We start from the raw sequence: 24,564 nt of genomic DNA, 5'->3' as shown, positions 1-24,564 counted from the left end.
TTCATGTGCAGATTTTTGTGTGAACATACATTTTCAATTCTTTTGAGTATATACGTAGGAATTGAATTGCTGGGTGCTATGGTAACTTCATGTTCAACTTTCTGAGGAACTGCCAGACTGTTTTTAACAGTGGTTACCTCATTTTACATTCTTCCCAGCAATGCATGAGGGTTCTATTTCTCCACATTCTTGCCAACATTTGTTATTTTCCTTTAAAAAAATTACAGTCATCCTAGTGGCATCTCACCATAGTACTGAAGTGGTATCTCACTGTGGTTTTAATGTGCATTTCTCTAGTGAGTAATAACATAAACATCTTTTCATGTACTTGCTGACCATTTGTATAGCTTCTTTGGAGAAATGTCTATTCAAGTCTTTCACCCTATTTTTGATTGGGTTTTTGTCTTTTTATTTCTGAGTTGCGAAAGTTCTTTGTATATTCAGGATACATAGTTTCCAGTAAGTGTTGTTCAATAATTCAATAATGAGCTACTATTGCAACCATAATAGGTTTGTTGCCTAATGCACACAGCAAGTCAATATGCCAAGACACCAGTTGGCAGCAGAGGAAGAGGTTTAATTATAGAGCCACCTACTAAGGAGTTGGGAAGGAACCTTAAATCCATCTCCATGAAGAGTTTTAGACTAGGATTTTTAAGGGTTTGGAGTGAGCCAAAGTGTGGAGATTGCTGATTGGTTGAAGAGTGCAGGGTGAAGTCATGGGACAGGGAGATGAAGAAGCTGTGTTCTCATGCTGATCCCATTCCTCCATGGGGTCTTCAAACTGGTTGGCGTCAGCTGTTTCACTGGAATTTGGGGTCTGAGAAACATCTTAAGCATCCTTAAACAAAGACTTTATGATTCTGATGTCAGCGATCCTATGTCTAGGAGCAATGGAGATGCCAATCAATTCTTAGGCAGTCTTAGGACCTTAATGTCAGCAATCCTGTCTATGGGAGCAATGGAGATGCCAGTGGTCAGGTGACTTTCAGCAGCAAGGAAGTGGACCAGAGTGCAGCCTGATTAATGCTTCATTACAACTATATTTCTGTCTAGAACCCAGCATGCAATTCTTGTGGACCTGTGGGGACAGTGTCATTATGTTGCAGTTGTTGCTAGTGTCTGGATAGAGACAAAACTCCTTAAGGGTGCCTATGAGACCCTGTGTGGCTTGGTCCCTTCCTCTCTCTCAGACTTCACCTGTCATTGTCCCCCATGCTCTGTGTGCCCCATCTGGGCTCACCTTCATCCACACCCTCGTACACCCCATGACCTCGGCCTGGATTTTCCTTCTCTTTCCTCTTCTTCACCTGGTAAACTCTTAAGACTCTTCAAATCTCAGTGTAAGTGCCACTTCCTCGGGGAAATCCTCCCTGGGCTCCCTGACTTAGGCCAACTGTTTTAGGCACTCATGCATGGTGTATGGCGCCTCATCACAGCTGCAATTTTACATTCATTTGTGTAATTATTTAATGTACCAGTGTCTCCCTCACTAGGCTGGAAACTCACCAAATACCTCTAGCCTCTAGCACACTGACTGGCATTTAATTAGATTCACAGTAAATACTTGTTGACCAAATGTAAATTCTTGTAGAATCCAAAAGCATGAGGACACTAGATCAATCATTTAGTCTACCCTGTCTCATGTGGAAATGAATGAAGACCACCCAAATGAGAATGAGCAAAGGCTGTGTAGTCAGAACTTCTAAGGGAGTCAGCCACCATCACTTGCATTTTGGCAGAGATTCAAAGGCAGGCAGAGATGTGGAAAAGCTTTCTAGTAGAAAAAAGAAGGCTTGGCCAGGCACAGTGGCACCTGCCTATAATTCCAACACTTTGGGAGGCTGATACAGGTGGATCACTTGAGGCCAGAAGTTCCAGACCAGCCTGGCCAACATGGCAAAACCCTGCCTCTACTAAAAGTACAAAAATTAGCTAAGTGTGCTGGCTTGTGCCTGTAATCCCAGCTACTTGAGAGGCTGAGACACAAGAATTGCTTGAATCTGGGAGGCAGAGGTTGCAGTGAGCCGAGACTGCACCATTGCACTCCAGCCTGGGCGACATGAAAAAGGACAGCTTCAGATTGGAAGCTGTCACCACGGGGAAGGTATGAGTGGCTAAGTAGGAGTAGGTCATCCCATGCGATTGGTTAGGGGTGCATATTTTATTTTCTCTGATTGGTCCTAATTTGGGAGCAGGGACAAAAAGTAGGGAAGCTGCCAGTTAATTATTAAGTCTTGAACATTTGGGGCCAATTGTTACAGGGGGTGATTGTCCAGTTTGGATTGTTTGCTGGAGAGAGTGATCTGACTTTCTCTAAGGGTGACTCGTAAATAGTAGGTTGGCTTCCTGGGCTGGTCACTGCAGATTGCGGGTCAGAGTTCTATGTTTATATGTGGTCTGGCTGTTGTCCATGTTTCTATTCAGTCTCTCACTCACATATACAGGAAACAGGATACAGCAAGGATGTTAACAGACTTGTCCAAGTTCACACAGCTTGCTAAGAATGAGTCTGGGACCTGTGTCTAGTAATGTACACCTTATCCTGCCACCTTTTTCCATTCACCCAAAGGCAATCTGTGCCTAGGATGTAAATGACCAAGTTGTGTCCTGTAACCTCTGAACCAAGGACCGAGAGTCTTTTATGGTACCCTTAAAATTGGCCGGGCACAGTGGTTCACGCCTATAATTAACTTTGAGAGGCCGAGGTGGGTGGATCACTTGAGGTCATAAGTTCAAGACCAGACTGACCAACATGGTGAAACCCCGTCTCTACTAAAAATACAAAAATTAGCTGGGCGTGGTGGTGGGTGCCTGTAATCCCAGCTACTTGGGAGGCTGAGACAGGAGAATCCCTTGAACCTGGGAGGCGGAGGTTGCAGTGAGCTGAGTTTACGCCATTGTACTCCAGCCTGGGTAACAAGAGTGAAACTCCATCTCAAAAAAAAAAAAAATTGTGGATAAACTATAAAATAAGAACCTTCAAGGTTGATAATATGGTCCTAGTGTTAACGAAAAGCTCCACATGTTTCCTTGACAAGTGAGTTAGCTTCCGCTTTCCCTGGTTTGGTGAGAGGGTGTGGACCACTCATTTCAGTGCACTGCTTCCCTTTCTTTAAGCGTGTGAGACTCAAGCTAGCTGACGCTCAGGGCCTGTTGGGCACATATGCCCTTTGGAAGGTAATTGTGCCAGACATGGGAATAGAGAACTATAATTTTTAGACCTGGGAAGGATCATTTTTAGCTTCACGGAATTTCTCAAGGAAGCTCTTGTCTGGAATGTAGGCTGACCGAAAGACGAGTGTATTGGAAATCTGAGTCCCTGTGATTATCATCAGAGTACGAGTGTCTCCTCGGTAGCCCCTGTGGCGTGGGCTCCCCCTGTGTGAACCACATCACTGGCCCATCCTCGGACTGTGTTATGGAGCTCAGTGGGGAGCAGTGAAGGCATCGAGGGAAGAGGCCCTGCAGGACCCTCAACGGTGTGCCCAGGACACAGCCAGGCCTCTGCTGGTAATGTGGCAACATCAACCTTGTCTGGCTGGCACTAAGGCCCAATGGAGACAAAACATTTCCAGAACTATTAATATTCTCATTTTAAAATAAATATTCTTTTAAATTTTATTTTAAATTATAATTTATTATATATAAATATATAAAATGCAAACACATAATATACAAATATAAAATTTTAAAATGAATATTTTAAATAAAAACACTATCAGCTCATCTAAATATATTTAAATGAATTATGCTATCAAAAGGAAGCTTTCCAGCGGAAGGAAAGAAGTTAGCAATATGGCAGGAGTGTTGATGTGTAGTCTTAGTCGGAGTAACAAAGAGAACAAAAGATAAAAGAAGCCAAATGCTGCTTTGCATGAGAATGGGCCAGACGTTTAAACTCGTCGGGGGAGACACTGTTTTTCTTAAACCATCTATTATGGAAAATTTTCAAAAGTGCACATTCTTCAGAATATTTTAGAGCAAATCCCATAAGTCATGTCTTTTCACCTGTAAATATTTCACTGCATATCTTTTTAACAGATGAATACTTTTTAAAGTAATAAAAATACCATTGTCACACTAAAAAAAAATCCAACAGTAATTTCTTAATACCATCTAAATCTCAGGCAATGTTTATACTCTACAGATTGTCTCAAAACTGTTTTATCAGGGTTAGTTTGTTTGAATTATGCACCAAACAAGATCCGTGTATTACATTTCGCTACTGTGTCAGTAGGCCCTTTTGAGTCAAGGGAAACGTTTTCTTACATTAGGTTGACACAGAGGATGAAACTCAAATACCTCTGAGAGTCAGGCAGTAACTGTAAATGAGTGAAGTTAGTTTTTAAAAAATAGTCTTTTATTACATGCATGCTTTGCATATTAAACACCTAGGAATACACTTTGCTTCCAAAGAAATCTGAGGAAAACATTTTCTTATATTAGGTTGATACCAAGGATGAAACTCAAATACCTCTGAGAGTCAGACAGTAACTGTAAATGAGTGAAGTGAGTTATAAAAAAAGTCTAATTACAGGCATGCTTTGCATATTAAACATCTAGGAATACACTTCACTTCCAAACTCCCCATCTCATGTCTTGGTCTATTCTTTTTTTTTTTTTTGAGACAGAGTCTTGCTCTGTCACCCAGGCTGGAATGCAGTGTCGCAATCTCGGCTCACTGCAACCTACCTGCCACCCCCCTCCCCTGGGTTCAAGAGATTCTCCTGCCTCAGTCTCCCAAGTAGCTGGGACCACAGGTGCATGCCACCATGCCAGGCTAATTTTTGAATTTTTAGTAGAGATGGGATTTCACCATGTTGGCCAGGCTGGTCTCGAGCTCCGGACCTCAGGTGATCTGCCCGCCTCAACCTCCCAAAGTGTTGGGATTACAGGTGTGAGCCACCGTACCTGGCTTATTTTTGGTTTTGATTAAGATGTAGATGCAAGAATTTCCTGATATTGCTGCTGATAGTTAAGAAGCACATTCTTGCACTGCTATAAGGAAATACTTGAGACTGGGTAGTTTGTAAATTATAAGAGGTTCAATGGCTCACAGTTCTGCAGGCTGCTTAGGATGTATAGCAGCTTCTGCTTCTGGGGAGGCCTCAGGATGCTAACAATCCTGGCGGAAGGCCAAGAGGAAGCAGGTGTCTTATATGGTCAGAACAGGACGAAGAGAGACTGAGGAGATGACACACACTTTTAAACAACCAGATCTCACGATAACTCACTTATGAGAATAGCACCAAGGGGATGGTGCTAACCCATTCCTGAGAACTCCAACCCCAGGATCCAATCACCTCCCACCAGGTCCCACGTCTAACCATGGGGATTATAATTCGATATGAGATTTGGTGGCACACAGATCTAAACTGTATCACCCTCTGAAGGTTCACTGAAAAATCAACTGACAGAAGGCAGATTTAGTCTTACAAAGATCTCAAAGCAATGGCCAAATGGTTGATGCTTTCACACCATTGGTGACCTAAATGGAAGAAGCTCAGGTAAAATGAATATAAGTAGAGAGTTTATTGGGGCCAGGTTTGAGGATTCCAACCTGGAAGCATAGATTCAAGTTGACCTGAATAGAATCTCTGAAGTGCAGCAGTTACAAGTGGATTTTTATTTTATTTTATTTTATTTATTTATTTTTGAGACAGAGTCTCACTCTGTTGCCCAGGCTGGAGTGCAGTGGTGCGATCTCAGCTCACTGCAACCTCCATCTCCCAGGTTCCAGTGATTCTCCTGCCTCGGTCTCCTGAACAGTTGGGATTATAGGCATGCACTACCACTCCCGGTTTAATTTTTGTATTTTTTAGTAGAAATGAGGTTTTACTATGTTGGCCAGGCTGGTCTGGAACTCCTGACCTCAAGTGATCTGCCTGCCTTGGCTTCCCAAAGTGCTGGGATTACAGGCGTGAGCCACCGCGCCCGACCACAAGTGGATTTTTATAGGCCAAAAAAAGGGGATCTGGCAGTGGGCAAATGCAAAGTTGTTGTCAGGAATTCTCATTGTTTTATAGAAGTAACATTGATTAGTGATGGGTTATAATGGTTAAGCTATAGGGTGTGAGTTTTAGTGTCTGGTGCGATGTTATTAGGTTAATTTATAGCTACTTGTGGCAGTAGCAAGCAGTTTCAAGAGATGATTACATAGCTCAGGCAGGGAGTAGGATGTGATTGAGGTCTCATTTTAATGTCTCTCCAGGTGTGATAATTAAAAGGACTTGCATTCCTCAGATAAGTTCTTTTGTTTTCCTACCATCTTGAGGTTACAGAAAGAACAGAGGCTTGGATCGTGGCAAAACAGGTTATGGTGGTAAAACGAGTTTATGGGAGGGAGAGAAAAGGAGGCCTGGCTAGTAAAGGGGGTCTTGTTTTGTAGATGAAACCTCACAGGTAGCAGACCCCAGAGAGGATAGATGGTAAATGTTTCTCTCAGGTTTTCAAAGGTGTCAGACTCTCAGTTAATCTTTCCTGGATCTGGACAAGGCAGAAAAAGAGAAAGGCTGGCTGCATAAAAGCAGATTTTCTCTACAGATGCAAACCTCACCCACGAAAAACAGCTTTTCAGCTATTCTTGCATTTCTAGCTCTTCCGAAGAGTCATATTGAAATATGTCAAGGAAATATATTTTGGGGTGACATAGTTTGGTTTCCTTCACTAGGTGATTGTCCCAAAGCCGCACCCTGTCTCCACGCCCCCATGCTCCCAGGCTGTGCCTGTGTTTCAGGAAGTCAGGGACTCTGAATGGAGGGACTGGCGGAAGCCGTGGCAGAAGAACATAAATTGTGAAGATTTCATGGACATTTATTAGTTCCCCAAAAATAATACTTTTATAATTTCTTATGCCTGTCTTTACTGAAATCTCTGAACATAAATTGTGACAATTTCATGAACACTTACCACTTCCCCAATCAAAAGACAGGTACAGATGATTTCCTGCACCTGTCTTTAATCTCTTAATCCTGTCATCTTCTTTGTAAACTGAGGAGGATATATGTTGCCCCAGGACCCTGTGATGATTGCGCTAACTGCACAAATTGTTTGTAGAGCATGTGTGTTTGAACAATATGAAACCTGGGCATCTTGAAAAAAGAACAGGATAACAGCAATGTTCAGGGAACAAGAGAGATAAGACTTCTGGCCACCAGTGAGCCAGATGGAACAGAGCCGTATTTCTCTTCTTTCAAAGGCAAATAGGAGAAATATTGCCGAATTCTTTTTCTCAGCAAGGAACATCCCTGAGAAAAAGAATGCACCCCGAGGGTAGGTCTATACTTGGCTCCCTTAGGGCGACCGCCTTTTACAATCGAAGAAGGGGTGAAATAAGCCCCGGTCTCCTGTAGTGCTCCCAGGCTTATTAGGACGAGGAAATTCCCACCTAATAAATTTTGGTCAGACAGGTTGTCTGCTCTCAAATCCTGTTTCCTGATAAGATGTTATCAATGACAATACGTGCCTGAAACTTCATTAGCAATTTTAATTTCGCCCCATCCAGTGGTCCTGTGATCTCGCCCTGCCTCCATTTGCTTTGTGATATTTTATTACCTTGTGAAGCATGTGATCTCTGTGACCCACACCCTATTCGTGTACTCCCTCCCCTTTTGAAAATCACTAATAAAAACTTGCTGGTGTTACAGCCAGGGGAACCTCACGGAAACTGCCGACATGTGATGTCTCCCCTGGACACCCAGCTTTACATTTCTCTCTCTTGTACTCTTTCCCTTTATTTCTCAAACCAGCCTAGACACCTAGGAAATAGAAAAGAACCCACATTAACCATTGGGGGTGGGTTCCCCTGATACGCCTGCAGACCTCACCTCTCTCCAGGAGAACACTTCATCCTCCTTCCCCTGTCTTACTCTCTAAAGTCCTTGCCCTTTGTGAAATGAAATAATTCAAACTTAGAGCTGTTGGAACTTTAGATTCTTCTGAGCCTTGGGAGGAATGTGGCTATGTGGCCCGAGTCACGTGGCATGCAGCTGCAACATCTGCCCTTTTCTTTCCTATAAAAAACAAGAACCCCTTAGATCACTGCCCCTCCTCATGGAGTAATAAAGTAATCTTCCTCGGAACGTAGTGTAAACTAAAAATAAAATCCTAAGTCCCCGACCAACTGAACAGACACCCTCTTGACAAAGGGGACCCCAGAAAAACCTTAAAAACGGAATTCCCAGTCACAATGGGAAGGGAGGTTGGACACCTTTTCTTATACCCTCTCCTTCTGGAGTTTAGGCACAGTAACTGATCAGTATTAACGTTAAAATAGAGATTATACAGCTGACAGAACAGACTCTTTGTGGCAATAAGATACCAAATCATAAACAAGACTAAGGCCATGCAAGGCAACGGTTAAGTCATATCTGCAAGCCATGAATCTTGCTACATAGCATTCTCATCATAAAACATTACTTTCTGCTGACTCCAAGTTTTAGACAGAGCCTTACTCCTTTAACCAATTGCAAAATAAAGAATCTCTGAATCTACCTATAACCCAGAAGTCTCCACTTCAAGATATCCTACCTTTTCAGGCCAAACCAACGTGTACCTTCCATTCACTGATTTATGTGTTTGCCTGTAATTCCGGCCTCCCTAAAGTGTACAAAACAAAACTGTAGCCCAACTTCCTTGGGTGCACTTTCTCAGGACCTGATGAGACTGTGTTTCCCTAGGCTTCATTCATTCATATAGGCTCAGAATGGAACTCTTTAAAATAACTTACAGAGTTTGACTTTTCCGTTAATAGTAGCAATCTGTAACCAAATTGCTATAACATTGATATAGGAGTTAAGAGGAAATTATCTAGGCAGATAGTGACATTACTGGAGTCCTCAGTAAGGTTTTTTTTTTTTTAATGAAAAGCAGCCCCCAAATCCTTTTCTAACAAAGAGCGGCCTGTAAAATTGAGCTGCAGACATAGATAACCAAGCTGGAAGCTTGCACGGGTGAACGCTGGCAGAGAAAGCTACTTGGGATTAGGCATGTTCAAAATGGTGGCTCCATCTTTCCTTCTCCCTTTACCAGCCACTTGTACAGTAAGGAGCAGGCAAGATGGTGCTGGTCAACTGGAAAGCCCATTTGCATAATAAGATTAGGGTGGAGTGGCCAGCCTTCCCCATGCGCTATGTTACATCACACCTGATGGAACCAACCTGTGGGCCCTACGTAAATCAGACACTGCCTCCTCAAGCCTGCCTATAAAATCTAACGGACTCTTCCACCAGCCAGTCTTTTTCCTCTCAGGAGCCCCTCTCTCTTACTAGAGAGAACCGTTTTCCTTTCTCTTTCTTTTGCCTATTAAACCTCTGCTCCTAAAATCCTCATCTGTGTTCATGTCCGAAATTTTCCTGGCACGAAATGACGAACCGGGGTATTTACCCCAGACAATGCGGCCACTTCAACATGTGCACTCCTATGTCTCCTATGGAAAATGTTGTAATCCTGCTAAAACTTCTCTGTCTCTGCCTACATAAGTGAAACCTGAACTTCTCCATCTTGGAAACACTAATCCCCGTCATTTGGAGTTGATGTCTCCCAGGTGGCCATCTTCAACCTTTGGGCTTGAATAAACTCCATACTTAGTCACATTTTCTAAACCTCATTATTTAAAATTGACTTAAAGCCTTATCTTTTACCCAACATTCACCCCTCCCATCTTTGCTTTCTTTATTATTTTGTTTGTTTATTATTTTTACCTCATCCTGGACTCCCCAAAGGCAACCCCTCCCATCTTTAAAGCCACCTTTGCAAAGGTTATGACTGACAGAAGCCTGGCATAGCTGACTCTATCTTGCTGCTAGCCCCACAGGCTGGCTGTCTTCGCTCATTCCTGGACATAGGCCAAGCTAATCGTGGGAGTAATTTAGTTTATAGTCTAACTTTGAAACAAGGATGATAATAGCTTCTCCCTAAAACTAACTTCCTCCTTGTTCAGGGACTGAAAACACCTTTGTAAAACTAATGAAAGGCCACAGGATTAAGATTATGGGCGGGGCCTGAATTCTGCTAAAATTTAAGCATAATTTCTATAATCCCTTACTGCTCAGCAGTCATGTGGCCAGGGGTCATAAGATTTGTGAGTTCCCCAATTGCTCCTATAGATAACATCACTATTGTAGAACCTAAGAATGGCCTTTTGAGGTGTTTTTCAGATTGACCCCACCTGGACCCAGGTCTCCTGATTCAACCGGTCCTGTGGCCCCTACCCAGAGGTGGACTCAGCACACAAAGACTGTTTTCCATACCTCTATTATTACTGGTGGAGGGTGTCCAGGTTCTTGGCATGTTGAACAAAGAATTGGACAAAACACACCAACAAAGCAAGGAAAGAATGAAGCAACAAAAGCAGAGATGTATTGAAAATGAAAAATACACTCCACAGGGTGGGAGTGGGCCTGAGCATAGGAGCTCAAGAGCCTAGTTACAGAATTTTCTTGGGTTTAAATACCTTCTAGAGGTTCCTTTTGGTTACTTGGTGTATGCCCTATGTAAATGGAGATGATATTTCCTGCCATAATGGAAGCGTTTCCATTTGATTTAGTTCTAGGAAGTCAGTGTGAATTGGCCTTATGTTCCCCGCCTCCAGATCCTGTTCTCCTGCCTCCTTATGATTGCATCCCCAACCAATCTGCAGCACCCATTCTCTAGTCCAGTGCCCACCAACTATCTTTGAAAAACTAGCTTCTGAGCCTGTGGAGAGAGTGACTTGAGTTCTCCCATGTGGCTGGCCTCAAGTTAAACTCTTTCTTTACTGCAATACCATGGACTCAGTGAACTGGCGTTGTCTGTGCAGTAGCAGGAAGAACCTGTTGGGTGACTACATCTTTTTTGGATGTACTAGTCTTCCACACCAAAGAGAAGTCCCAGCATCCTGGTCTGGTCCGTGTCCTGCAAATTCTGATGCTTTGGGTGTTTTAAGGATTTCAAAGGCTTATTTCTCAGCTCAAGAGACTAGTGAGATCTATAACCACACCTATTTGTAGTGTTTGTGTCTTTGGTTTCCTTACTTTGTAATAAAGAAATTTCTTTTCTCTAACCTTTGCTACTCAAAGCATGTCCATCAGCTGGTAGTATTGGCTGGCCTAACCTGGGAGCTTGTTACAAACACCAAGACTCAAACTTCATCCTAGACATGAAGATCCCAGGTGATCATATGCACATTGAAGCTTCAGAAAGTCTGTTCTAAACAACCAGATGAGGCCAGGGATGGTGGCTCATGCCTGTAATTACAGCACTTTGGGAGGCCGAGGTGGGTGGATCACCCAAGGTCAGGAGTTTGAGACCACCCTGGCCAACATGGTGAAACCCCATTGCCACAAAAAAACCACACAAACGTTAGCTGGGCATGGCGGCAGGTGCCTGTAATCCCAGCTACTTGGGAGACTGAGGCAGGAGAATCGCTTTAACCTAGGAGCTGGATGTTGCAGTGAGCCAAAATTGTGCCACTCCACTCCAGCCTGGGTAAAAGAATGAGACTCTACTAAGAAAATAAAAATAATACTCTGATGTTGAAACTTTTCTTTGAGTTAGTCCTTCATCCTCAAATGACTTGAAACTGACCTTCATGGAACAAACATTTAATTCTGACAAGCATCAGTGTTTTGCCCTGATGTAGTTCACAGAACACCCTTCTGTATGATTCTGGTTCCATGGGAGCTATTTTACAGTTCTGTAAATCACTGTAAATCACCCGCCCACTCCACAGTGTAGGATGCAAATTATGTCCCGTCTGCTGGAGGTTCAATTAACTTCCCTCCCACTGTGGGAAAACCATTGTGCCTCAATTTGCATATCAATTTTCATACAACTGATCCATACATTTGCTCTTTGGAGTTTCTTTTAAACTGGCTATAGTATTTGTCTGCTTCCCTCATGGGTAAAATAGAATCTTTACCATGGGTTCATTTTTAATATCTGTATGAGACTCATGATCTTGTCTTTTTTGAAAACTACCATTTAACAGTGATAACTGCCTTTCTTCTCTTAGGTTACAGAGCAATGCTTCTACCTCAACACCACTGATGTTTTGAGACAGATAATTCTATGTGGTGAGGGCTGTCCTCTGCATTGCAGGATGGTAGCAGTCTCCCTGGCCTCTGGCCACTAGATGCTCCTAGCACTGCCTCCCGCCAAATGTCTTCAGACATTGTAAAATGTCCCCTCAGGGGGAAAATTACTCACCCACTCCCCAGGTTAGAACCACTGGTTTATCGTTAATAAACACGACAACACGTGTCACCGCTATTGAACTAACAGGGAAAATGCAGTTACAGAAATAGCACATTACTTTTTGATAATGAAGGAAATAAAAATATTTTACTCTAAAATACATTTCTTTGACATATTTCGAGATGGCTGCCAGAGAGCCAGCATACAGAAGTAGCCCTGCAAAGCTGTCTTTTGTGGGGAAAATTTGCATCTACAGAGAATCTGCATAGAGGAAGCCAGGCTCTCACTTGTCATAATCCAGGAAAGATGAACTAAGAATCTGTCAATTTTAAAGGTCTGAAAGAAACATTTAGCATCTATTCTTTCTGAGGGCTGCTGCCTGTGGTTTTATTTACATAACAAGACTTTCTTTGCTAGCCAGCTCTCATTCCCCTCCCCTCCCATAACCAGATTCATCACCATAGCCTTGTTTTGACCATGCTCTGAGCTCACACAGAAGCTTCTGCAACCCATTGGTGGGTTGGGTAATCACTCTGTGATGCTCCCCATATTTTGTATGCTTTTCCTCCAATTCATCTGACTTTTGTAAGTTGATTTTTCAGTAAACCTTCAGAAGAAGTTTTCCTTCTGCCCCTATAATATTTTCCTAAAAATAGAGGAATGAGCAAGCTGCTGGGAATATCATGTTTCACACATTATGAAAGGTCATGAGCAGGAGGAAAAACAAATAATACTGAAATCCGAAACACAAGCCAAGTGATACCACCTTTTGGCAGAAGTCCTTGGCATAAGGGCAATTTGGAGGCTGTAGCACCCTCAGGTCCTGAGGAACTGGCTGGGGGAGGCCACTGGTTACCACATGAAGGTAAGTGTTTGCTTTGGGCTTAGATGGAATGAAAGAGGCTGAATGTCTGAGGTTGGTGCTGTGGGTGATATTCCTGAGCTTCCCTGTCTCCAGCCGTTCCTACCCCAGGAGACCCCCCTGGACAATAGGTTGATTTAACATGCATTCATTCATTCACTCATTTGCTCACTCATTCATTAGCTGACTCTTGACCAGCGGCCAGGAGCTGTGTGTCTGAGTGAGGGAAAAAGTGAAATCGCCTTTGCAAATGTTATGACAGTGACAGAAATCTAGCAGGGCTGACTCCATCTTGCTGCTAGCCTCACAGTCTATCCTTGCTCATTCCTGGGTGTGGGCCAGCTAACAATGGGAGAAATTTAGTTTATATTTTAACTTTGAAGTGGGGATGATAATAGCCCCTCTCTGAAACTAACTACCTCCTCGTTCAGGGGACTGAAACCATCTTTGTAAAACCAGCGAAGGCCACAAGATTAGGATTATGGAAGGGGCCTGAATCTGCTAAAATGTAGGCATAGTTTCTTCCTTCCTCCCTGCCTTCCTCCCTCCCTCTCTCTCTTTTTCTTTCTTTCCTTTTTTCTTTTTCTTTTTTTTTTTTTCAGTCTCACTCTATCACCCAGGCTAGAGTGCAGTGGCACTATCTCTGCTCACTGCAACCTTTGCCTCCCAGGTTCAAATGATTCTCAGGCCTCAGCCACTGGAGTAGCTGGGATTACAGGCATGTGCCACCACACCAGGGCCACACTGTGGCCCAGGCTGGAGTGCAGTGGTGTGATCTCAGCTCACTGAAACCTCTGCCTCCCGGGTTCAGGTGATCCTCCCACCTCAGCCTCCAGAATAGCTGGGACTACACACATGGGCCACTATGCCTGGTTAATTTTTCTATTTTCAGTAGAGATGGGGTTTTGCCATGTTTCCCAGGCTGGTCTGGAATTCCTGGGCTCAATCAATCTGCCCACTTTGGCCTCCCAAAGTGCTTGGGATTACAGGGGTGATCCACCACACCTGGCTTGTAGGCATAGTTTCTATAATCCTAATCCCTTACTGCTCAAGAGTCATGTGCCAAGGATCACAAGATTTGTGACTTCCCCAATTGCTCCTATAGATAACATCACTATTGTAGAACCTAAGATTGGTTTTTTTGGATGTCTTTCAGAATGAACTCACTGAGACCCATGACTCATGACTCAACTGGTCCTGTGGCCTCATGAAGGAGTGGACTCAGCACATAAGGGCTGTTTCCACACCCTGATGATTACATCCCCAACCAATCAGCAGCACCCATTCCCTAGTCCCCTGCCCACCAACTATATCCTTGAAAAACTCTTCCCTTTGAGCCTTCAGGGAGACTCATTTGAGTGATAACTCCAGTTCTGTCATGTAGCCAGCCTTGCGTTAATTTAACTATTTCTTTACTGCAATACCACAGTCTCAGTGAATTGGCTTTGTCTGTGCAGCAGTCAGGAAGAACCATCACGCGATTACAAAAGGGGTACAGAGGTAGATATGTTCTTTCTAGGGAGGATTCAGTCTACTGCTATAAGAATAGGGATGTGGTCATCATAGCAATGATTACAGCATTTATTGAGTGCTCTGTGCTCGTTGCGTATGGCCCTTTAATAATGCTCAGAGCAATTCTAAGAGGTAGGAATGATTGCTCTGCTTTCCATATGAGGAAATTCAGGAAGGCTAAGTAACTCGTCCAAAATCACACAGCTTAGGACAGAGCAGGGACTGGAATGTAAGCTGTGCTTGGTCCACTCTGTTAAATCACTGTCCCTCCCCCACTCCACCCTCTGTAATAGACACACAATCATTCCACCAGAGCACAGAGCATGCAGGCTAAGAGAGGAGAGCTTCTTGAAGGAGATGACATTTGAACTGGGCCTTGAAACATGAGTACTCATTCATCAAACATTTATGGGGCATCTTCATGGGCTCAAGGACCCTGCACTGTGAATTTAAAACTAGGCTTTAGGCCAGGTATGGTGGCTCATGCCTATAATCCCAGCACTTTGGGAGGCCAATGCAGGCCGATCACCTGAGTTCAGGAGTTTGAGACTAGTCTGGCCAACATGGTGAAACCCCATTTCTACTAAAAATACAAAAATTAGCTGGGTGTGGTGGCGTGTCTGTAGTCCCAGCTATCAGGAGGCTGAGGCAGGAGAGTTGCTTGAACCTGGGAAGCGGAGGTTGCAGTGAGCTGAGATGGTGCCACTGTACTCCAGCCTGGGAAACAGAGTGAGACTCTGTCTCAAAAAAGAAAACAAAAAGTAAAAATAATAAATAAATAAATAAAACTAGGCTTTCACTCTTTCAGATTTTTGCCATTTAAGAGTCTATTTCCTATCCTCTTCCATTTTATATGTAAGTCGTATAACTCAAAATTGGTGGTGGTGGGATGGGGTGCTATTGTGAATAATGCTGCAATAAACATTCATGCACAAGTCTCGGTGTAAATCCTTGCTTTCAGTTCTTTGGGTGTATATCCAAGAGTTGAATTTCTAGGTTATATATTAATTCTATGTTTATCTTTTTTTTAGTAACCACCAAACTGCTTTCCACAGCAGCTGTATTGTTTTGTATTCCCACCAGTAATGCACTTGCATTCTAATTTCTTTACATCCTGTCCAATATTTATTTTCTATTTTCTATTTTTAAAAATAATAGCCAATCTTGTGGGTATGAACTGATATCTCATCATAGTTTCAATTTGCATTTCCCTAATGACTAGTGATGAATATCTTTTCATCTGCTTATTGATGTCTATTCAAGTCCTTTGCCTATTTTTTAATTGGGTTGCTTATTTTTTGTTGTTGTTGAGTGCTTTATATTTTCTGGATATTAATCCCTTATCAGACAGATGACTTGCAAATATTTTTCCTCATTCTGTGGGGTTTGTTTTTTACTCTTTTGATAGTATCCTTTGATATGCAAAAGTTTTAAATTTTGATGTAGTCCTATTTATTTATTTATTGAGAAGAAGTTTCACTCTTGTTGCCCAGGCTGGAGTGCAGTAGCGTGATCTCGGCTCACTGCAACCTCCGCCTCCCAGTTTCAAGTGATTCTCCTGCCTCAGCCTCCTGAGCAGCTGGGATTACAGATGGCTGCCACCATGCCCACTAATTTTTTTTTTTTTTGTATTTTTACTAGAGACAGGGTTTCACCATGTTGACCAGGCTGCTCTCAAACTCCTGACCTCAAGTGATCTGCCTACCTCAGCCCCCCAAAATGCTGGGATTACAGGCATGAGCCACTGCACTTGGCCTGTTTATTTTTCATAGACTATGCTTTTGGTGTCATACCCATGAAATCATTGCCAAATCTAATGTCATGAAGGTTTTCTCCAGTGTTTTTTTCTGAGTTTTATAGTTTTAGGTCTTACATTTAGACCTTTAACCTATTTTTAGTTAATTTTTGTTTATGTTGTAAGGTCTAAGTTCATTCTTTTGCATATGGATATTGTAGGTGTGGAAAAAAGTATTTTTCTCTACCCATCTTAGGTTCTCCAGCTGGGGTCCCGCAAATAAGACTGGACAATGGCAGATTAACAGAGGACCAAACAGAAGTTCATTAACGTGTTCGTTGCACAAGTACACATGGAAGCGCCTGGAGATGAATTACTCAAAAAAGAGGTTAGATCATGGTTTCAAATATCTTCTTAGGCTAAAACGAAAGGGGCTTTGGGCTTCTGAGTTGGGGAGGCAAGTTACAGAAACAAGACCAGTGAAATTATCATTGTTTAGTAAGGTATGTTATACAGATTTAAGTTGGTGCCATCTCCATTGATTAGAGTAAATGTCCTTTTCTTTCTGGTATAGGAGACTCAGAAGTCATCTCTGCAAGGGGAAATTTCCTTTAAAAAATAAAAGAAAAACTTGCACACTGTTTTTAGAGCTTTTCCTGTGTCTGTGTGTTCTCACTGGCCTTAGCTTGAGACAATCCACATGCCAAAAAGGCGTATTTGTGGTGGTATAATGCCACACTAAAATCTAGTGCCCTTTAGTGTCCAGCTTTTCCAGCATCATTTGTTGAAAACACTGCCCTTTGCCCAATTTAATGATCCTGGCACCCTTGTCAAAAATCAATTGACCATATGTGCCTGGTTTATTTCTGGGTTATCTATTCTCTTCTGTTAGTCTATGTATCTGTCTTCTTGCCAGTACCATATTGTTTTGATTACTGTAGCTTTCTAGTAAGTTTTGAAATTAGGAAGTGTGACTTCTCTAACTTTGTTCTGCTTTTTCAAGATTGTTTTGGCTACTCGGTGTCTCTGAGATTCCATATGAATTTGGGGATGAGTGCCACTACTGGTTTTAATGATGTAATTCCTAGGGTACTTTTTAGTATTCAGAAGTTCAGCTCTCATTTGATGCTTTGAATTCTCTCTACTAAATCATTATCAGGGCTCAGAAAATGCAACCCCAAACTTCTTTGAACTGAAGATGATGGGGTGGATCTCAGAAGCAAGAAGGTTACCCCAGCCTTTCTGTGTGACAGCTGGACATAAAGGAATTCTCTGATCTACCTTCCCTGGAAGGAGATCTTAAGACCCTCATGTGCAGGTGGCTTGCCCTGTACCTGGAGGAAAAGACAGAGAGGCCAAGAAGTACCTGAACAGACAAGCCTTGCTGAGTTCCCTACAGTTTAGTACCATTAGGTCATACCTGCTTTTTGTACAATCACATTTCTATATGACTGTCCATTCTTCATAACATCCAAGCATAAAAATACACTTTTCTCTGGTTCTTTGGGTCTTCCTTTCTAAAGGTTCCCATGTCATGTAAAACTCTGTTAAATAAATTTGTACCTTTTCTCTTATTAGCCTGTATTTTGCTATAGGGGTGTCATTTTGGTGAACTAAGGTAGCGTGAAGCTTTTTATCATTTGAAGAAATACAGGTAGCAAACAAGGGAGCAATAAGCAGGTTTCTATTCCTATTGTAACTCCTATTATAAGAGTTTTAAATCTTTTTAGCCCTGGGAACCATTTTCCAAACATGGACCCAGGATCAAATCCATGCCACACTTGCACGGGCACATGTACCAGTTTTGTCATCTCTCTAACTATCTCTTCAACTACTTGCCCTTGATCATCTATGTGTAGACAGCAGTTAGTAAGGTTAAATTTTCTACAGACCTCTCCTTCAGCTGTTAGCAAGTAGTTGAGAGCCAATCTATTCTGATAGCATTTCTCATCTGAGCTTCTTGCCAGGCCAGAATAGTCATGGCTCTGCCAGTCTTATTAGTGATTATTTCTAAGACAGTTTGTAACCGTATGATTTGGTTGAGCGTGTAAATGGGGGTCTGGCATCCCCATGAGCTATCTTGTGCCCAAGTACCAGGCCTGTAATATTGTATTATTCTCTCAGGGGGCCATTCATCATCTTTTTAATTTTTTATAACTATGCTTCTCTTTTTGCAGGAAGCCCAGACAGGGAAGCCCAGCACTTCACCTGTTTTTATGGGCAGTAGGAAGAAAGATGGTTTAATAGTGCCAATAACACAACTACTTGCCCACTGGTCGGGTAATTTGGTGTAAGCTCCATGCCCACATGTCCAGTATAATCCAGTGGGGGCTGTCCAGTCCCGGTGGGACTCCGGGTGGGTTCACACAGTTTGCAACTTCGGGAATTTACTAAATGGATTTTTCTTAGTGTGGTTTGAACTCCACTAGGTGGCTGTTTTTGGAGTATTATTGTACAGTTTTTGCCTAAGGCAGCTGAATCTTCCTACAGGAAGGGTGAAGTCCTTCCTTACTCTTGCTATATACAGTATTGTCTAATGATTGAGGCTTTTAGGACCTAGAAGTTATCAGGTGATTCTTCTGAGCTGGGAATTCATCAGGAACTGGGTCTGTAGGTACAAATTCTCGGGCTTCCCATGGCCATTGATCTCCTATTACAGTTCTTCTACATACATAAAATGAAGTGACATTGAGAAGACTGGGCTACATGCTCAGCTAATTGCAAAAACAAATTTTTTGTTTTTCCTGGAATTTCTGGTACTGGCACATTCAGTTCATCATAGAAGGTTTGACATATTGGCTCAGGAGAGCGTTTATAAACTTCTCCTCAAACCACAATATTTACTCGAGGATCTAGTCCAGCCCTCTCAATTTCTAGGGTTATACACTCCCCTTTTTTCCAGCGAGAATCAAAGGGGTTGGTTATTACTAATTCTGAGGGGTTACACTGACCACTGGTACAGGAAGGGCCACTTTTCCTTTTCTGAAGGTGGACAGGATCTTTTTTATTTTTTATCCAAGTAGCCTAAATGACACAAGACCAGTATCCACATTCATTTCCACACAGTCCTAATTCTGAAAAATGTACCTATTTTCTGCCATATAGCCTCTTTCCTAATTAAAAGAATTGCATTCTATCCCTAACTTATTACTATGAATGACAGCACAGACATCAAACTTCAAGGTGACTTGTTTGGGCACCCTTTTTTCTTTCGTTTTGGCTAACCCTTTACTCATATCATTTATGAGCCTCCACAAGTCCTCAGTCCTTAATCTTATTTAAAAAACTGTGGTCATGGGAGGCTAAGATGGGTCAAAACACACATCAGGTTGGTCATTTCCTGGGCTACATACCTTGCGTAGAATAGCATTATACAAACAAGTTTTTTTTTTAGAGTCCTGGTACACTTATAATGATCATAAAATTATAGGACTGCAGCAACTTTTTGTCCTACCTCCATGACTTGGTGTATACACTGGGAACAGTCCTCAGTCTGAGGAAGGTCAGTTAAAGTCCTTACTGTACAAGTCTAAATTTTAAGGAAAATGAGTCCTGCGATGAGTTTTCTCATGCTTTAGCCGTGCGTGGACCAGTGAGCTTCTGAGTGTGACTGGAGCAGGGCATGTCGTCTTCTTCAGAGTCACTTTGCAGGGGTTGGCGAGGCTGCTCCTGTCCACATACCACTCACAGTCTACTGATGTTCAAGGATGGTTTCAGAGGTTGGGCCTGCTAGAATAAACTGAGTCCAGCACTTCTACACAGCTATGTTCACCTGGGGTCTCTGATACTGGGAGCAAGGTGGCGGGGTTTAGGGTGTTACAAACTTCAATGGTTATGTGGGGATTTTCACATAGCAAGCTTTAGTACTTGGTTAATCTAGCATTTGTTAACCAATGATGTCCTTCGGTAGTCATTAAAGTTACCACAGCATGGGGGGGGGCCTTTATATTCAGGTTTTGCCCAAGGGTTAGTTTATCTGCTTCTTGTGCTAACAGGGCTGTTGCTGCCAGGGCCCTTAAACATGGGGGCCAGCCTTTGGAAACCTCGTCTAGTTGTTTTGAGAGATAGGCCACTGGCATTGGTCAGGGCCCCACAGTCTAACTGCCATTTTTTCTCTTTCTGACACATAGGGTGTAAAGGGTTTTGTCAGGTCAGGTAGCCCCAGGGCTGGGGCCGACATGAGTTCTTCTTTTAACTCATGAAAAGCTCTTTGCTGTTGGTTGTAATAGATGTAGTTTATCTAATTTACATTTTTATTAACTCTCACCTACCAAAATATTGACTCAAATCTTGCAGCTATTTGATTTCAAGCTTTAAATTGATCTGGTACTCCCCATGAGACTCTAATTGTGTCTAAATGGACGTGAGAGTCAAAAGACCCATAAGGGGCTTCTCTTGCTTTATGACATCTTATTTTTTCTCCCTCTGGTTGATGAAATGCCAAGGTGAAAGGGATAACCAACTGGACTAAAGCACAAGTGCCACTCCAGTTATTCGGCAGAGTGCCCAGTAAAGGTCCACCACAATACCACCACACATCACAGAAAAACTGGGTGATACCTCTTTAACTTTAGCTAATATGTTTACACACAGAATGTTTTTTATAATTAATGTTTTAAAGCTTGCTTAAACTTTCAAAACAATTTTTTTAACCTTTTAATGTAGGTAAAAATTTACATTCTTATGCTGTTGTAACCAAGCGAGTTAGAGAGATGCCACACTTTGAGACAAATTCAGGAGTCCTTTATTAGCCGGTGACCGAGAGACAGCTAATGCTCGAAATTCTCTCGGCCCCGAAGAGGGGGTTAGATTTTCTTTTATATTTTGGTTTAGAGAGGGGAGGGGGATTTTAGCTGTAGCAATCTTACAGAAGTAAAACAGACAAAAAAGTTAAAAAGACAAATGGTTACAGGAAAACAAACAGTTCCAGGTGCAGGGGCTTTAAATTCATCCCAAGGTGATAGGTGTGGGAGCTCTGGATGTTATCTGCTGGACACAAATGTGGGGGCTTTATGGTACTATCTCCTGAGCAAATTCCTGGAAACTGCAGGCATTACTTGCCTCAGTACCTTATCAGTTAATTGCACTCTTTGATATGCTGAGAGTCAGCTTGCACAAGTTAAGTCTTTGAGGAAAGGGATGGGTAAGGAGCCCTTGATGTCTTGCAAATGAAGGAGCCAAATGGAGTCCCTCAGGTTTTCTCAGCTAAGGGTGAGTCTTTTTACATTAAAACAAGGTGAGGTATCTAACAACGTGTGGTTTCTAAGGGAGAGTCTATTCATGTTAAAACAAAGTTAGGTATTACAATGCCTCCTTATAATCCTTTACCAAAGGTATATTTTACTTTTCGTATACACCTTGCACACAAACTGTTTTTTTCCCAATAGTTTTACATTCAGGAGGCCTAGTTACTTTTAAATTATACAATATTTCTTGCATAAATTCTTTTTTTATAACATTTTTCTCTTTAACGACTTTCATAGACAATTCTTCGACATGCCTCAACTTTCTCACTTATTGCAAACATTTCTTTCTTTAAACAACCAGTTAATTTATTTCAGGACAAGAATTTACCATATAACACTCTTTTTACATAAATTCTTCCCCCCTTTCCCCACCTCCTTTTTTTTTTTTTTTTCGAAGATGATAACCATTCTTTTCTAAAGCAAACTTCCTTTATGTCTGTGGACTAGACTGTCTAAGGCCACAAGATTAGAAGTTACTATAATACATGTTACACTGTTAACTTTTAGCAAACTTTACTTCTGTTGAAAACCTTGTAAGTTTGGGATTTTAATTATCTTTTGCTATTAATAAGACCTCGTTTTGTCCAAATTAACTTAGATTTGGTATAGATGGCTTTTCTTTTTTCCCTCAATTACCTGGGAGGAACCATCGATCGTCCTGTCCTGAAGGGAGTTCCTCCTAGGTCTGGTCAGACCTTTTTATGGTAATTAAGATTTAGATTCCCTGTTAGGAAACCTGCTGGGTTAAGGGAATTTTCAGTGGTTAATGTTAAATCATCCTTTTTCCCCCCCGCCGCCCCCCGCACCTTAGGATACTTCTGAACTGGTGAGGGTGAGGTGTACTCACAATGAGGTTTCCTCTAAAAGTTTTTTTTTGTACTTTTTACTGTTAGCAAAGCAGTTGCCGCTACAGACTGAATGCATTTGGGCCACCTGTGGGTTACCGGGTTAAGGATTTTTGATAGGAAGGCCTCAGTGCTTTCAGGATATGTCCTTGTTTACACTGACAGCAAAATGGTATTGGAGTGTTATAGGGTTATGGAGAATACCTTCAATTATTAATTATAGGTTTTAAATTTAACTTGGCTTTTAAAGGAATAGGGTACACTGTTTTTTGGTTTTTGTTTTTTTTTTGAGACAGAGTCTTGCTCTGTCGCCCAGGCTGGAGTGCAGTGGCATGATATCCACTCACTGCAAGCTCCGCCCCCCAGGTTCATGCCATTCTCCTGCCTCAGCCTCCCAGGTAGCTGGGACTACAGGCGCCCGCTACCACGCCCGGCTAAATTTTTTTTATTTTTAGTAGAGACGGGATTTCACCATGTTAGCCAGGATGGTCTCGATCTCCTGACCTAGTGATCCGCCCGCCTCGGCCTCCCAAAGTGCTGGAATTAGAGGAGTGAGCCACCATGCCTGGCCTGGTTTTTTTTTTTTTTCATTACTACTTGTATATCTCTCTCTTTCTTTTTCTCTTTGGTTTTCTGTCTCTTCTTCTCTTTGACTTTCCTTTTGCCTCTGTCTCTTTCTCTCTCTCTCTGCCTCTCTCTCTCTCTCTCCCTCTTTCCTTGACTTCCACTTTGTCTCTCTGTCTCTTCCTGTTTCTCTGTCTGCTGGTCTTTCCTTGCCTCTGTCAGCCCCTTATGCTGCTGTTCTCTCAACCACTGTTGGCGGGAGGCTAAAACCAGCTGTAACCAAGTGTCTATGTATGGAAACTAGTCTAGGTACCCTGGCTTACAGGTTACCTTGTGCCATACCTTTGAAACAAGGGACCCATCCAGGCTTCCTTCTGATTGCCAACCCATCTCTAATGCTGGCCAGTCTATCTTACACAAAGTTTTAAGTTTTCCTGGTGTCATAGTACTCTATAGCCTCCCTTAAATCCTTTCTTGAAATTTTTCAGCATAGTTCTTAGTGGGGTGGGCTTACTTTGTGCCTGACTTATGCTTCTTCGAGACAAAACACCACGCTCACACCATAGGCACACCACAAAACAAAGAACGGGTAAAAAGGGTACACACACACTCTTACAGTTTATACCAAACCAGAATCAAAACCAAAATCAGAGTATCAAGAAATCCAAGCCAGGTCAAAACCAAAACCAAAGTATCAAGCAATCCAAGTCAAGTCAAAAACAAAAACCAAAGTGCCGGTACAGGCACACTGTGGGTGATCAGGCCACGCTTCCACTCAAATGGAGTGGGCAAGTTCCAAAGAGTAGTCTTACCAAGTTTCAGATGTCCGGACTCCAAGTACCAGTTCCTTCCAGGTGTTTAGCCACTGCGCTGATCCTCCACAGGGGCCTGCCATGCGCTGCTCTGGCGAGGCATTCCACTGGGGCAATTGTCTACTCAGGAGCACTCTCAGGATCTGCTTCGCTCAAGCTGGCCGGAGTCCCTCGCAGGGATGCTCCATAGGGCAGGCCTAAGCAGCCTAAGGGGTTGCCTCGACCATCCGTTAATCACCTCGTTTCCCAGTCAGGGAACCAAGAAATGTAGCAGGACAAGCCGCAGACAAAACCCCTCAGACACTGAGTTAAAGAAGGAAGGGCTTTATTCAGCAGGGAGCTTCAGCAAGACTCACATCTCAAACAATCAAGCTCCCTGAGTGAGCAATACTTGTCCCTTTTAAGGGCTCACAACTCTGAGGGGGTCCGTGTGAGGGGGTCTTGATCGATTGAGCAAGCAGGGGGTGCATGACTGGGGACTGCATGCACCAGAAATTAGAACGGAACAGAACAGGACAGGGATTTTCACAGTGCTTTTCTATACAATGTCTGTAATCTATAGACAACATAACCAATTAGGTCAGGGTTGAATCTTTAACTACCAGACCCAGGGTGTGGCTCTGGGCTGTCTGCTTGTGAATTTCATTTCTGCCTTTTAGTTTTTACTTCTTCTTTCTTTGGAGGCAGAAATTGGGCATAAGACAATATGAGCGGTGATCTCTTCCCTTATTCCGAGTAGCTGGGATTACAGGCATGCACCACCACCACGTCCAGTTAATTTTTTCATTTTTAGTAGAGATGGGGTTTCACT

At 42.6% G+C, this 24,564-nt stretch overlaps 1 protein-coding gene and 1 long non-coding RNA gene across 5 annotated transcripts in view; one reads left to right on the top strand and one right to left on the bottom strand.

Moving 5' to 3' along the window:
* Positions 1 to 24,564, bottom strand: part of LOC106994412 (uncharacterized) — a 121,962-nt gene that overhangs the window by 51,798 nt on the left and 45,600 nt on the right. The window lies entirely within an intron of this gene.
* LOC106994413 (uncharacterized) overlaps positions 1 to 24,564 on the top strand; it is a 73,064-nt gene that overhangs the window by 13,598 nt on the left and 34,902 nt on the right. For 2 of the 4 annotated variants that reach the window (XR_013408349.1, XR_013408350.1), the window contains exons 1-2: positions 12,661 to 13,042; positions 16,543 to 16,674. Coding sequence is in view for 1 of the 4 variants with exons in the window: in XM_077975244.1 (XP_077831370.1) it covers positions 16,543 to 16,674 (132 nt within the window). In the remaining 3 variants the exon portion in view is untranslated. Of the gene's footprint in view, positions 1 to 12,656; positions 13,043 to 16,542; positions 16,675 to 24,564 lie in introns of those variants that run through there. The other 2 variants (XR_013408348.1, XM_077975244.1) reach the window with 2 other exon arrangements.

This window comes from Macaca mulatta, chromosome 18 (assembly GCF_049350105.2).
Source record: "Macaca mulatta isolate MMU2019108-1 chromosome 18, T2T-MMU8v2.0, whole genome shotgun sequence".
Lineage (NCBI taxonomy): Eukaryota > Metazoa > Chordata > Mammalia > Primates > Cercopithecidae > Macaca > Macaca mulatta.
The sequence above is the reverse complement of the archived record's forward strand: the minus strand, read 5'-3'. Positions and strand labels throughout refer to the sequence as shown.